This window comes from Vigna umbellata, chromosome 7 (genome assembly GCF_029865625.1).
Source record: "Vigna umbellata cultivar VRB3 chromosome 7, Vumbellata_1.0, whole genome shotgun sequence".
Taxonomy (NCBI): domain Eukaryota; kingdom Viridiplantae; phylum Streptophyta; class Magnoliopsida; order Fabales; family Fabaceae; genus Vigna; species Vigna umbellata.
The window spans coordinates 31,286,517-31,298,685 of NC_142171.1; the positions used below are offsets into that span (position 1 = coordinate 31,286,517).

The 12,169-nt window shown below is 30.5% G+C and overlaps 2 protein-coding genes across 3 annotated transcripts; both read left to right on the plus strand.

Moving 5' to 3' along the window:
- Positions 1 to 2,948: 2,948 nt before the first annotated feature.
- Positions 2,949 to 5,347, plus strand: LOC124849202 (triacylglycerol lipase 2-like). The gene is made up of 9 exons (XM_088095521.1): positions 2,949 to 3,125; positions 3,220 to 3,327; positions 3,529 to 3,669; positions 3,760 to 3,870; positions 4,254 to 4,397; positions 4,500 to 4,540; positions 4,677 to 4,756; positions 4,823 to 4,918; positions 5,028 to 5,347. The coding sequence occupies exons 1-9, from the start codon at positions 2,952 to 2,954 to the stop codon at positions 5,345 to 5,347; spliced, it is 1,215 nt and encodes a 404-aa protein (XP_087951647.1). The 5' UTR covers positions 2,949 to 2,951.
- A 4,026-nt stretch (positions 5,348 to 9,373) lies between these two features.
- Positions 9,374 to 11,615, plus strand: LOC124849204 (putative E3 ubiquitin-protein ligase RHA4A). 2 transcript variants are annotated; one of them, XM_047327106.2, is made up of 4 exons: positions 9,374 to 9,520; positions 9,616 to 9,916; positions 10,090 to 10,175; positions 10,971 to 11,615. In XM_047327106.2, the coding sequence occupies exons 2-4, from the start codon at positions 9,659 to 9,661 to the stop codon at positions 11,287 to 11,289; spliced, it is 663 nt and encodes a 220-aa protein (XP_047183062.1). In that variant the 5' UTR covers positions 9,374 to 9,520; positions 9,616 to 9,658; the 3' UTR covers positions 11,290 to 11,615. The 2 variants fall into 2 exon arrangements, with proteins under 2 accessions (XP_047183062.1, XP_087950219.1); XM_088094093.1 differs by having other exon boundaries at positions 9,393 to 9,916.
- The last annotated feature ends 554 nt before the right edge of the window (positions 11,616 to 12,169 follow it).

Sequence of the window (12,169 nt, forward strand, 5' to 3'; positions counted from 1 at the left end):
AAAGGCATTTATGCTCTAATAATACACACGATTGTCTTTGTTACTACATATCATATCATGCATAAATATGACTTAAGGAAGTTATATTCTTTACAAATTGATAATCAGGTGATGATATACATATCTAATATGCTTTGGTAATACTCTAAAATAATTAAACGATATACATTCTGATACATGAAAAATTGATGATATGTTTGCTCTGATAATCATATTTATTTTTGATACTTTCTTGTTAACTTTCTTGCTAACATAATACTCTGATACAATGACTTGGCATAAAAACACGCTAAAAGAAATCTTTGAAAAATATCACATTTTCTCTGAGAAAAGTTAAACAAATCAAGGGGAGGTAGGAGTAAGGGGGAGCATACTTCAAGTATACATTGTTTACTAAGATAAAAAAACCCTAGCATAACCATACACCTTAAAAATCATCTTGAAATATATTTTGTGTAACATGACTATTTTTCAAACATAATAAAGGGAGAGATTCTTAAGACAAAAATCGTCTAGAGAGTAGACTATCTAAGCAACCTAGGTTTTGAAGTTTAACAAATGTCATTAGATGAAATATTGTTATATTATAAATCTGCCCATAAATGTGTTTTACTCGCGAATCATCACCCATCAGTTATAATCCACCAGTAATTTCAATAATTCTTGTAGTGTAAACTAGGTAAAGATTGTGCCTGAAAAAACACTTCAACACTCAAGTTAACTAAGTATACTAGCTAACTGCAGTAATTAATAGAGTTAATATTAACTTAATAAAATAACATTTTTCACCAAAAGCAACTCTTTTGCACATTCCGAAAGTAACGTAATACAAATTCCCTTAGTTTAATACTAAGTCAAATTAATTAGACTTACATTTAACCATCTCTTTTATTTTAAATTAAGAAATCAAATGAATAAGTCCTATCTATTGTAATTTTCTCTCGTCTTTATCAATATATTAAACAATATTGAAAGTAAAAGAAAACTAAAATTGTTGTACATAGGACCATCTATTTTTCTTTATTCTCTTTTACTAAGTATAATAATTATGATATTCTAACATAGTTTTTAATGTAATTAAATATGATATGACAATATATATATATAATAATAACAAAATGTTCATTATATATTTTAATTAAATTATAATTTAATGTTAATTTTTATTTTAATAATTACTTATTTTTTAATATATTTTATTTGTTTAACATATATGGAGTGGAGTGTTGAAATAACACTATTTTTAGCCGTTTTTCATATTCAGATAATGTGAAAAGTGATATGCTTAAATAAAGATTCACATTATAATAATAATAATTAGATAATGTAGGTAACTATTCAAGTAATAATGATTCTTTTTAGCTAAAATACTATTTTTATTTTAGTTTCTGTCGACTTTGTTTAATACACTATTTTTTTATGTTTAATGTAGTTGTTAAATTATGTTCAATTTAGTTCGTTTTTATGATGTTATCTAAATTGTTAATGGAAGATGAAAGTATGTGACATGCTAGTTCATGGTTTTTAAATTTTTTAAATTTTATTTAATTTTTTATTAGTTTTTTAAAAATTTAAAAAAGTTTTTTAAGTACCAAGTCAACATTGTGCCATGTGTAATGTTAATGTCATGTTTCAAGCCAATGTCGCTACCACATGTTAGTATAAATATTACATGTAAGTATCAGTCTCACGTGATATATTGTATTCGATTTAATTTCAATTTTTCTTAACTTTGTTTAATTTTAGTCCTAAATTTCGATAATGTTCTTTCTTTAGTCTGAAATTTTAAATTTTAGAAGGGAAATTTTTCATTATTTTAAAATTACATGAAAAAACATTTTCATTATTTTAAAATTAAAAGGAAAATTTTTCATTAGTTTTTAAAATTAGAAGGAAAATTTTCATTATTTTAAAAATTAGAAGGAAATTGTTCATTATTTTAAAAATTAAATGGAAAATTATTCATTATTTTTAAAATTAGAAGAAAAATTCATCATTATTTTTAAATTTAGAAGGAAAGTTATTCATTATTTTTAAAATTAGAACGAAAATTCTTTATTATTTTTAAAATTAGTAAGAAATTTCTTCAATATTTTTACAATTAGAAGAATTCCTTTATTATTTTCCAATTAATAAGGAAAATTATACGTTAATTTTAAAAGTAGAAGGAAAATTTTAATTTATTTCTCATATTAAAATGAAAATTCTATTTTCTTATAAAAGTAGAAGGAAAATTCTTTATTATTTTTAAAATTAGAAGAAATTTTTATCATTTTTTTAAAACCAACTCTAGCCCTATTTTTAGAGGTTTCGAACATAAATTTAATAATTATATATAATATAGTTAGAGTTAATTTAAAAATTAAAAAAAACATTTAATAAAAAAGTGAGTTTTAATAAAAATTAAATTTGTTCTCAATTAATAGAAGAATAAAATTAGAACAAAATTCAAAATATTTAAACCTAGATTTTATATTAAAATAGGGTAATTATAGAAATTATTAATTTGGTTTACTTATGTTGGATTTAAAAAACTTCAAATTAGATGATACCGATTTAATTTAATTTCAATTCAATTCTTTAAATCTATAAATCAGATGAATCCAGGAATGCAGCAAGTGAAATCGAGAACAAGTTTAATCTAATGGATATATTACCAACCATATTAGCAGTTAACATGTTATACACAGACTCCAAAACTTTAAAAGGAAAAAAACTTTAAGCACATTAACTCAAATGAAATCTCTCCAACGTATATGAACCAGAAACTTACATTATCTCATTAAGGACATTGATTATTGAAAATCTGTTGAATATGACTTAAAAGATTGTGTTACAGCCATTAGCATAACATGCACACCCTATTGATCTTTCCCTTTACACCACAAAAAGCCTATAAAACGCCATCAGTTTTTGTTTATTTAATCACCAGGAAAAACCACACATTGCCAATGGCCAATTCAGTAGTGAGCTTGGTTTCAATAGCCCTTCTTTTCCTTACAACAACACAAGGGAGAACAAATGTTCATGGAATACCCTCTTCGGTTACTGATCATGATTTTCATGTTGATGGTATCTGCGAAACAGCGGTAAAGACAAAAGGTTACCAGTGTGAAGAACATAAGGTACATATTCCTATATATATATATATATATTCTCTCATTCTGTTATTGAATCCACTTGCCTGAGATTATGAAGTCATTTCACTGCTGGTGTCAGGTTGAGACAGACGATGGCTACATCCTGAGTCTGCAAAGGTTGCCGGCGGGGCGGTCTGGTCACAAAGCCGACAAGCCACCGGTGCTTTTGCAACATGGTCTCTTTTGTGTAAGTTATTATCAAGGCCTAGACAGATACATATACAATTTGAAGATTTTTTTAGGGTTCTTTCTATTCGATAAAGCTCAATATATAATATATCCAGTGGAAGAGTTAAAAACTGTTGTAACTTTGTATCCAAACGGGCAATTGAGAGAAGCATATGCATGTGATGAACTAAGATAATGAAGTTGTGTTGTGTGGTTTCAGGATGCCCTGTCATGGCTGATAAATCCTCCAGATGAAGCATTGGGTTTTATCTTAGCAGATTATGGATATGATGTGTGGATTTCCAATACTCGTGGAACAAAATATAGCCGCAGCCACAGATCACTGAGTCCTAATGACGCGGTTCTTTTACTTATTATGATCGGTTACATGGATTTTGACCTTGCATTAACTAGTTGATAGCTACTCAAAATGGATAATCTTTTTTTGTAGGCTTTTTGGAATTGGTCATGGGATGAGTTGGCCAGTTATGATCTTCCTGCTTTCGTGAAGTATGTGCATAACAACACTGCTCAGAAAATTCACTATGTTGGCCATTCCTTGGTATGTTTCCAATTTCTTTCTCTAGCCCCTATAGATCCGAAGTATAGATACTTGAAAACAGTATTTCATTCAGAAAATCTTACATCATGGAATAAGAAATTGTGCATACAATGTACAGATATGCATATGTTACAGTTTTGATTTTGCTCCAATAAAATTTATCTTTATTTTCCATTTCCATAAAATTTAAAATAACTAGTATATCCAAATTTTGTTCTTGATTTAAAATATCAATTTTAAAGGGACAAATATAAAAGAATTTACAAGAACTATAAGGTTAAAACTCAATGATTTTATAAAAGTCATCCGTTTTATAGAAATTTAAAATATATCTTAGCCTTCTTAACCTGTATAATAAGAAAAAGTGATTTTGTGAATTGCAGGGAACCTTAATGGCTTTTACTGCTTTCTCTAGGGGACAAGTGTTGGACAGGTTGAGATCAGCTGCATTGCTTTCCCCAATTGCTCATATGCGTCAAGTTAATTCACCGATAGCAAGAGTCTTTGCTGACACATTTTTAGCTGAGGTGAGACAAAAGCATCATCATTTAAATATCAGTTCATATATTTCATACAAATTGGAGTTTGATGATTTTTGTTGTTGTTTTATTTTCTTAATAATGTGGCAGCATCTCAACTTTATAGGCATCCATGAATTCATTCCAAACGGGTAACATAAAACATACGTCAACTTGTTGGATAACTTCTTTATGTGAAAATGTTATGATTTTTATTAATTTGTTGGATAAAATAAGTGAAATGATTCCAAGTGTAGTAGCTAAAACATTAGACCTTGTGATGAGCAGAGAAGGGTCTACCAGATTAGTGGAAGGCATTTGCAAGATTTTAAGAATTGACTGCTCAAAGCCGTTGGCATATTTCACAGGTACGATGAATATTAACTAATTAAATTTCGCTGATTATTTTGACATTGCTTACCTTGTAATTCTAGGTCCAAATTGCTGCTTAAATTCTACCCTGTTAAATTCCTTGCTTGATCATGGACTACAGTCAACAGCTACTAAGAATTTGATCCATCTTGGTCAAAGTGAGTATCCATTTTTTATACTGTTGGTGTGATATATAGTTTTGAAGATAATTTGTTAGGGTTATTGACCCCACTTTTTTTGTGTTTTCTTGTTCTTGATTCTGAGTAGTGATCAGAACGGGAAATATAGCCAAGTATGATTACGGTAATTTTTTAAAGAACACGGAGAACTATGGGCAACCACTTCCTCCTCCTTATGACTTCACAGCAATTCCAAAGGAATTTCCTCTTTTTCTGAGCTATGGAGGGTTAGATATGCTATCTGAAGTAAATGGTGTGAATCTTTTGCTGAATGACCTCAAGAGTCATGATGCAAACAAACTCGTCGTGTTGCTTAGGAAAGAATATGCTCACGTTGATTTTTTCATGGCTACCAATGTAAAACAAGTTCTTTATGATCCTATTATATCTTTCTTCGAGGATAATTGATTCTGCAACTGTAATTGATTTCACTTCAAATAATATAATTCTTTTTTTCCATCCAGTTAGTTCAGTAATATTTTATCTATGTTTTAAAACTTATTAAATAATACTCAACGAAATATTGATATAAAAAAGAAGCGTCCAAATAATAGAATAAGTGCTTAACCAACATAATCATATATTTTAGGACAAAGTAGAAATAAGAATATTTCTAATCACCAAAATAGTGTCTGATACAAAATGCATATTTTTTAGATGCTATAGAAACTATAAATAGAATAAAACATATCAATAGTTATCCCATTATACAAAAACAGAAACGCTCTAATGAGACTAGCGTCTAGTCAAGAAGCATATTATAACTTCTAAAGCCAAGAGCTAAAGAAATGCTTTCTAGACCAAACTGTCTAAGTGAATTAGAAAATCATAAACAATATTTAAGAATAAGTATCTCTCTTTGAAATCTCTCAATAGATTATGTAAGCAAAAATAAGCTAGTCTGGTATAAAGGTGAAAGTTCAAATTCCTATATAACACTAAGAATTAAGGAGATGCTTCAATCCAAAAAAGTGTTATATCAAGTGAAGCCTTCCATAAAGAATATCGTCTGATAAGTGACCATTACACGTTTTAGTCTTGAAGAAAAGCATCATTACACCTACGAATATACACAAACGATGCATTTATTAGTGAAATGACAAGTGATACTCGGACCAGTCGTGTTGACTAGGAGACTAGGAGTGGTGTAAGAATACTCAACCAAGAGTGGGTTAAACTCAAAATCATGAGTGAGTTAAACTCTATAATCTTGATAAGATTAATGGAACCCCTTAAGAGTTCTTAAAATATATAACAATACCTAATTATGATTTTCTCTAACAATAATATCTATTTTAATCTTTAAACCCATCAAGATTATATCTCCTATTTTCATTTAACTAATTTTTAAAATAACAACAACTAAATCTTCTAAAAGATTTACATAATATCTTTTTATCAATATTCCATATTATTTAATTTGCATGTTTTCCTTTCTACACCCTGTTTTAATTTCTTGAACCTAATAATAAAAGTTAAATACAAATAATAATTTAGTTTAAGTAAATGCAATATTATTATCTGTGTAGAAATTAGTCAGAGCAATAATAAATATAGAATCATGAGGATAAAAAACCTAATATATATTTTTTAACTTATATTATAAAACATATTATGATTTTTTAGTGCAGATACATAACCTTTCAAAAAGACATTTCATGACTTTTGTTCACAAGATACAATCCTTAAACATGATTCATATATAGTTTTTGTCGATGAACACATATTTTTAATAAAAATAAATAAATCTAAGATATTCTCATTACAACTTTTTATGAATTGACACGAAGAGAAAGACGTTGTGAGATAAGAAGAACTTTATGAGAATGTTTCTTTAAGCCATTTGTCCTGTCACATCATACAAGCTTGAATGGCTATGAGAAAAAGCTATGCTATCCTACAATATACACCTGAAAGACTAACCAAGTCACTAAAAAGTCTATCAAGTTTCTTTTGATGGTCAACTCAGTATCGAACAACTATCTCACAAAGTAATATATAAAGAAGAACAATCCAAGAGAAAGTTGTTGTTGGAAAAGATGTACAAGAGAGAAAAGGTGAAAAGGAAGACTACAAAATATTCACCTCAGTGCATATATAGTCTAATCCTCTTAAAATAAAAAACATGATGAAGACATGAGAAGTTGAAGAACAAATGGAAAGAAGTGGAGATGAGAAAGAAAGAAACAGAGCACACACAAATAAAGTTCATAACATTTCAACTTTTATCTATCTCAACTCATACATCGTCTGATGATCTTCAACTTAGAAGAAAATGATGAAATCAAGTTTGAACAATAGAAGATTCTAAGAAGAGGAAGTTATCATCACATTTGGCTATCTACGACATTTCTAGACCTACAACATCTGAAGCTTTTGAAATGAAAGAAAGAGTAGAAGCTGAAGAAAAGAAGAAAGGAGCAAGCATAAAAAATATGATTGCATCATTACGCGTCAAGAATATACCTCTAATGCCTTTCAAGCTCAAAGGAATGACATCACAAGTTACAAGACTACGCCTCAATACTTTCAACCTCTCTTAGAGAGTTACTTGAGTTTGTAACTATACAAGTGTCAAATTGTAAACTGTAAACATATCCTCTCATTGAGAGTTACACATTTGTACTCTGTAATGTATCCCGTAGTGGATTTGGTGTACGTTTTAGAGAGAACTAACATACTTAAAACCTGGAATGGGTGATACTCAACTAGGCAGCATATCCAAAGGATACCAGAATTCTCTAGGGATGCCAAGAGTGACTATAATACTTAACTAGGAGTGGGTAAACTCAATTTAGACAGTTGTCTTGGGATAGATCTTGGAGAGGCTAAACTTGGAATAGACGTGTTGTCTAGGGATGCCAGGAGTAGCTATAATACTAAACTAGGAGTGGATTCTACTAGGAGCAAAGAGTCGTGATACTCGGACTAGTCGTGTTGACTAAAGGACCAGGAGTGGTGTGGGAATACTCAACCAGGAGTGGGTTAAACTCAAAATCATGAGTGAGTTAAACTCTATAATCTTGATAAGATTAATGGAATCCCTTAAAAGTTCTTAAAATATCTAACAATACCTAATTATGATTTTCTCTAACAGTAATATCTCTTTTAATTTTTAAACCCATCAAGATTATATCTCCTATTTTCATTTAACTAATTTTTAAAATAACAAAACCTAAATCTTTTAAAAGATTTACATAATATCTTTTTATCAATATTCCATATTATTTAATTTGCATGTTTTCTTTTCTAGAATCCTGTTTTAATTTCTTGAACTTAATAATAAAAGTTAAATACAAATAATAATTTAGTTTAAGTAAATGCAATATTATTATCTGTGTAGAAATTAGTCAGAGCAATAATAAATATAGAATCATGAGGATAAAAAACCTAATATATATTTTTTAACTTTATATTATAAAACATATTATGATTTTTTAGTGCAGATACATAACCTTTCAAAAAGGCATTTCATGATCAGATACAATCCTTAAACAGGGTTCATATATAGCTTTTGTAGATGAACACATATTTTTAATAAAAATAAATAAATCTAACATATTCTAATTACAACTTTTTATGAATTGACACGTATATTAATGGGATGTAACAAAGATCGCAGTATAAAAGAAAAAGAGAGAGGAATGATCAACACGAGCTTCTCATCTTCTTATGATATGAATGATTGTATATTTACAAGGTGCGGTAACAGACTACGTGAGCCCAAAAAACTCAGCTTAACAAACTACACAGAACGCGACTAGAAAAGAAGTTAACGTTAAGAAAGTGAATCTAAACTTAATTCAACCCTACGACGGATTGTAACATAAGATTTTTATATATTATAATCTAGGAAATCGGATTATAAGATAAGGTTTTTATATATTATAATTTAGTTTTGTCTAGAGTCGGTACGAGACTTTCTTAACAGTCAAGAAGATGATGTATAACCGTTTTTCATTAATTTGAAAATCTAGGAGAAATTTTGGAGGAGTATGAAACGAGGGTTTGGATGGAATTGAAGAAGTGTGGAGAGTTTAACAGTAGAAGTAACTTAGCAGAAGCAGTTGGATTATTTTGGTGAAAAAGTTAGCACTAGTAACGACTGAGAAAGAATGCAATGAGAGATATTTGGAGCCATGGGCTGACTGAGAAAGAATGCAATGAGAGATATTTGGAGCCATGGGCTGACGATCCTTGGCGTGAGCCTACCTTAGTGGAGGGTCATGAGCTTGTCCCATCATTCAAATAAATATAGAATATGTACCTCTTCCACTATCATTATCATTATCATTATAATCATATCTAACAAAAACTCATAATAAAATCCCACTCTCGTTAGTCCAAAAAAGCCTTTCATACATCAGATATTAACGCAAGATTCTCTATTAAATACATCATTTTGAATTGGATTAAAGATTATCATCACTTAAAAGTCACATTCATATAATAAACAACACCCAACTTAAACATTTTTCAACATCCTCTTCTCACTACTTGCAAGGACAAATAAAGAAATCCACCAAAGAAACGAAATTCTCTTGGAATAGAAAATCAGCACCACCCCACCAATCTTTCTTGGTAAGTAGTGCAATCAAGTGTGTGGTGGATGAACTGATGTATATATTCTTGTTGAACACAACAACTTTAGAAATTTTCATTTTGCACATTTGTAGCTGTTGAACACATGTCAGGGGATAAAGGTAGTAGCAGAGAAACATGAGTATTCCACAAGCTGCTGCTGCTGCTTCTTCTTCTGCTGCAACCAGCCCTCCTCCACATCTGTATCCACAGGAGCTACAGCTTAAGCTTTACCAAGCCTTCATATTCTCAATTCCTATACTCTTCTCCATCATTCTCTTTCTCTTGTTTTACTTGTTCTACCTCAAGAGAAGGGCCTCTTCTCTCTCTTCCTCTTCTCATTTTCTTCCAAGGACCATTGCCAATCCACCAACCACCACTCCCTATCATTCATCAGTAAGTAACAAATACTCTCTAGATAATACCACCAAACATCTCTGCAAGGAAATTAAATAATGTTTTTTACAAGATGTGTTTGCTTGCTTCTTGCACTGCATAATCCTTTCTATATATATGATCATGGTCAATTAAATTATCCAATATTAAACTCTCTATTGCCAATTCCACAGCCCTGTCAATTGGATCTGACCCTCCAATTCCTTGATAAGCTTCCAAAAGTTTTATTTGATGAGGATTTGCAAGCAAGAGATTCCCTGTAAGTATTTTTTTTTTCTTGTTTTTTGTTTGAACTTCTAGATGTACTGTTGTTTCTATGTATTGGTTTCTTTTTCAATTCTGTCTTTATCCTCTCTCTTAGTCATGAGATTAATAAATGCTCTGATCTTTATCCATTACCCAAGGGATTCTCTTCAGTGTGCAATTTGGATGTGTGTTGCTGTTTCATCTTGTAATTTCATCTCTCAGCTTGTCTATCATTATGCGATGGTTAAAATTATTCTCAAAGGAATGTGGTTCTTGCAAATCTGAAAAAAATGTCCAAGTTCACTGATTATTTAGAATATTTAATGGCATCCACTGATTTTCATGAAAAAGTGGTACATGGAAAGAAAGCGGAAGAGATAAGTAGAATATTTGAAAAACTGTTCTCCTTTTTTTCCTTTTCTTCTGCCACATAGAAAAGAAAATAACTTGCATATGTCTTCAGACCTAGATTAATAAAGTGATACTAAATAGGAAAACTGAGCACGTGCAACCCCAGAAGATGGTAGCAACCAAAATCTTAACGATAGGAACTGCTCATATTTTGTGTGAGGGAATTTTCAGTAGATAAAGTGCTGGAAAGCACTTTGGAAACTCTTGTACGATTCCATGTGCTGGTCCCCTCGTTTTCCATGTTAGATGACTTAATGCAATAAAAAGAATGCAGTTAGTGATGAAGTCCAATGACACGAACATTTAACAGAAAAATTGTGGATTGGCATATAATTAGCTGAACATAGGTTTGATATGGTGTTTTTCAAGAGATGGTATGAGGGCTATTTTGAAACAGGTGTTGTGTTTGTCTGGGGGAGTTTGAGGTGAAGGAAGAGGTGGTGCAGATTCCTTATTGCAAGCACGTGTTCCACTTGGATTGCATACATCACTGGCTGAAATCAAACTCCACTTGTCCACTTTGTAGATGTTCCATCATCCCCACTACTACCAAGTTCTTCAATCCATCACCGCTTATTAATATTATATCAGACCCAACCCAGCATGGTGCTATCTTTTCAGACTCTCCATTGCACACTCCACCATTCCCACCTCACTCACAACATCATCATCAACTTGGTGCTTCCTCAAATGCTGCTAATTTGCCAGGGGAATGATCATACATATATAGATAGCTTCATTATGATATCACAATAATGGCCATTACTTTATCTCAAGAGGGATATCATCAAGACCATGTAGTTCTCTGCATTTCAACCACCCTTTTATCATATAAAACTTTTCTGCTTTTAGAGGACTTGGAAATTCATGTAAACACAGCTATTCTCTGTCCTAAAGATCACTATACTGGGGCAATGGAGAAAGTGTTAAAAGTGTAACTAATTGTTGAGAGTAAGAATAAAAGGCTTCAAATGAATCATTCACTATACTACTTTGTTTTGTTTTCTGTAAGCATATGCTATAAATTTGCCTTTTACTATTAGCTTTTGTTGTTTTTGTGTGTATATGTTACTGATCATTTGAAAAAAGAGATGGCTAAGGAAAGATGCATACATTTACTGTCTTGTTTTACTGAGTCCTAGGTTGCTATAAAGAACATAAATATGATTATTGAAGCCTGAAGTTCTTCAGCTCAACCTTGGTACCGAGAAGAAATGAAATGATTCGTGTTGGTCTTAGAACGGAATGGATGAGTCAAAGATTTACCGTGGGAAAATCAATGAACAATATTTTGAATAAATTATATAGAATGAGTCCAAATATAAGATCCCAAGAAGGTGAAAAGCTTTTACTTTTGGACATGAAAAATAAAAAAGGAAAAAGGGAAAAGGAAAAAGGTCCCAACAAATAGACTAATTAATAATAATAGACACACGTTGAAGTTACTCTAGTTTTACACAAATGATTGAGACCTTATATTTATATTTTAACTCTCACTTTTCCTTATTCCCTCATCTTCTTTTATGACGAAAGGAGAAACTGTTTAAAATTTATATTTCATTGTCTTTTTAATATTAAAAACGAGGCACGGTAGGA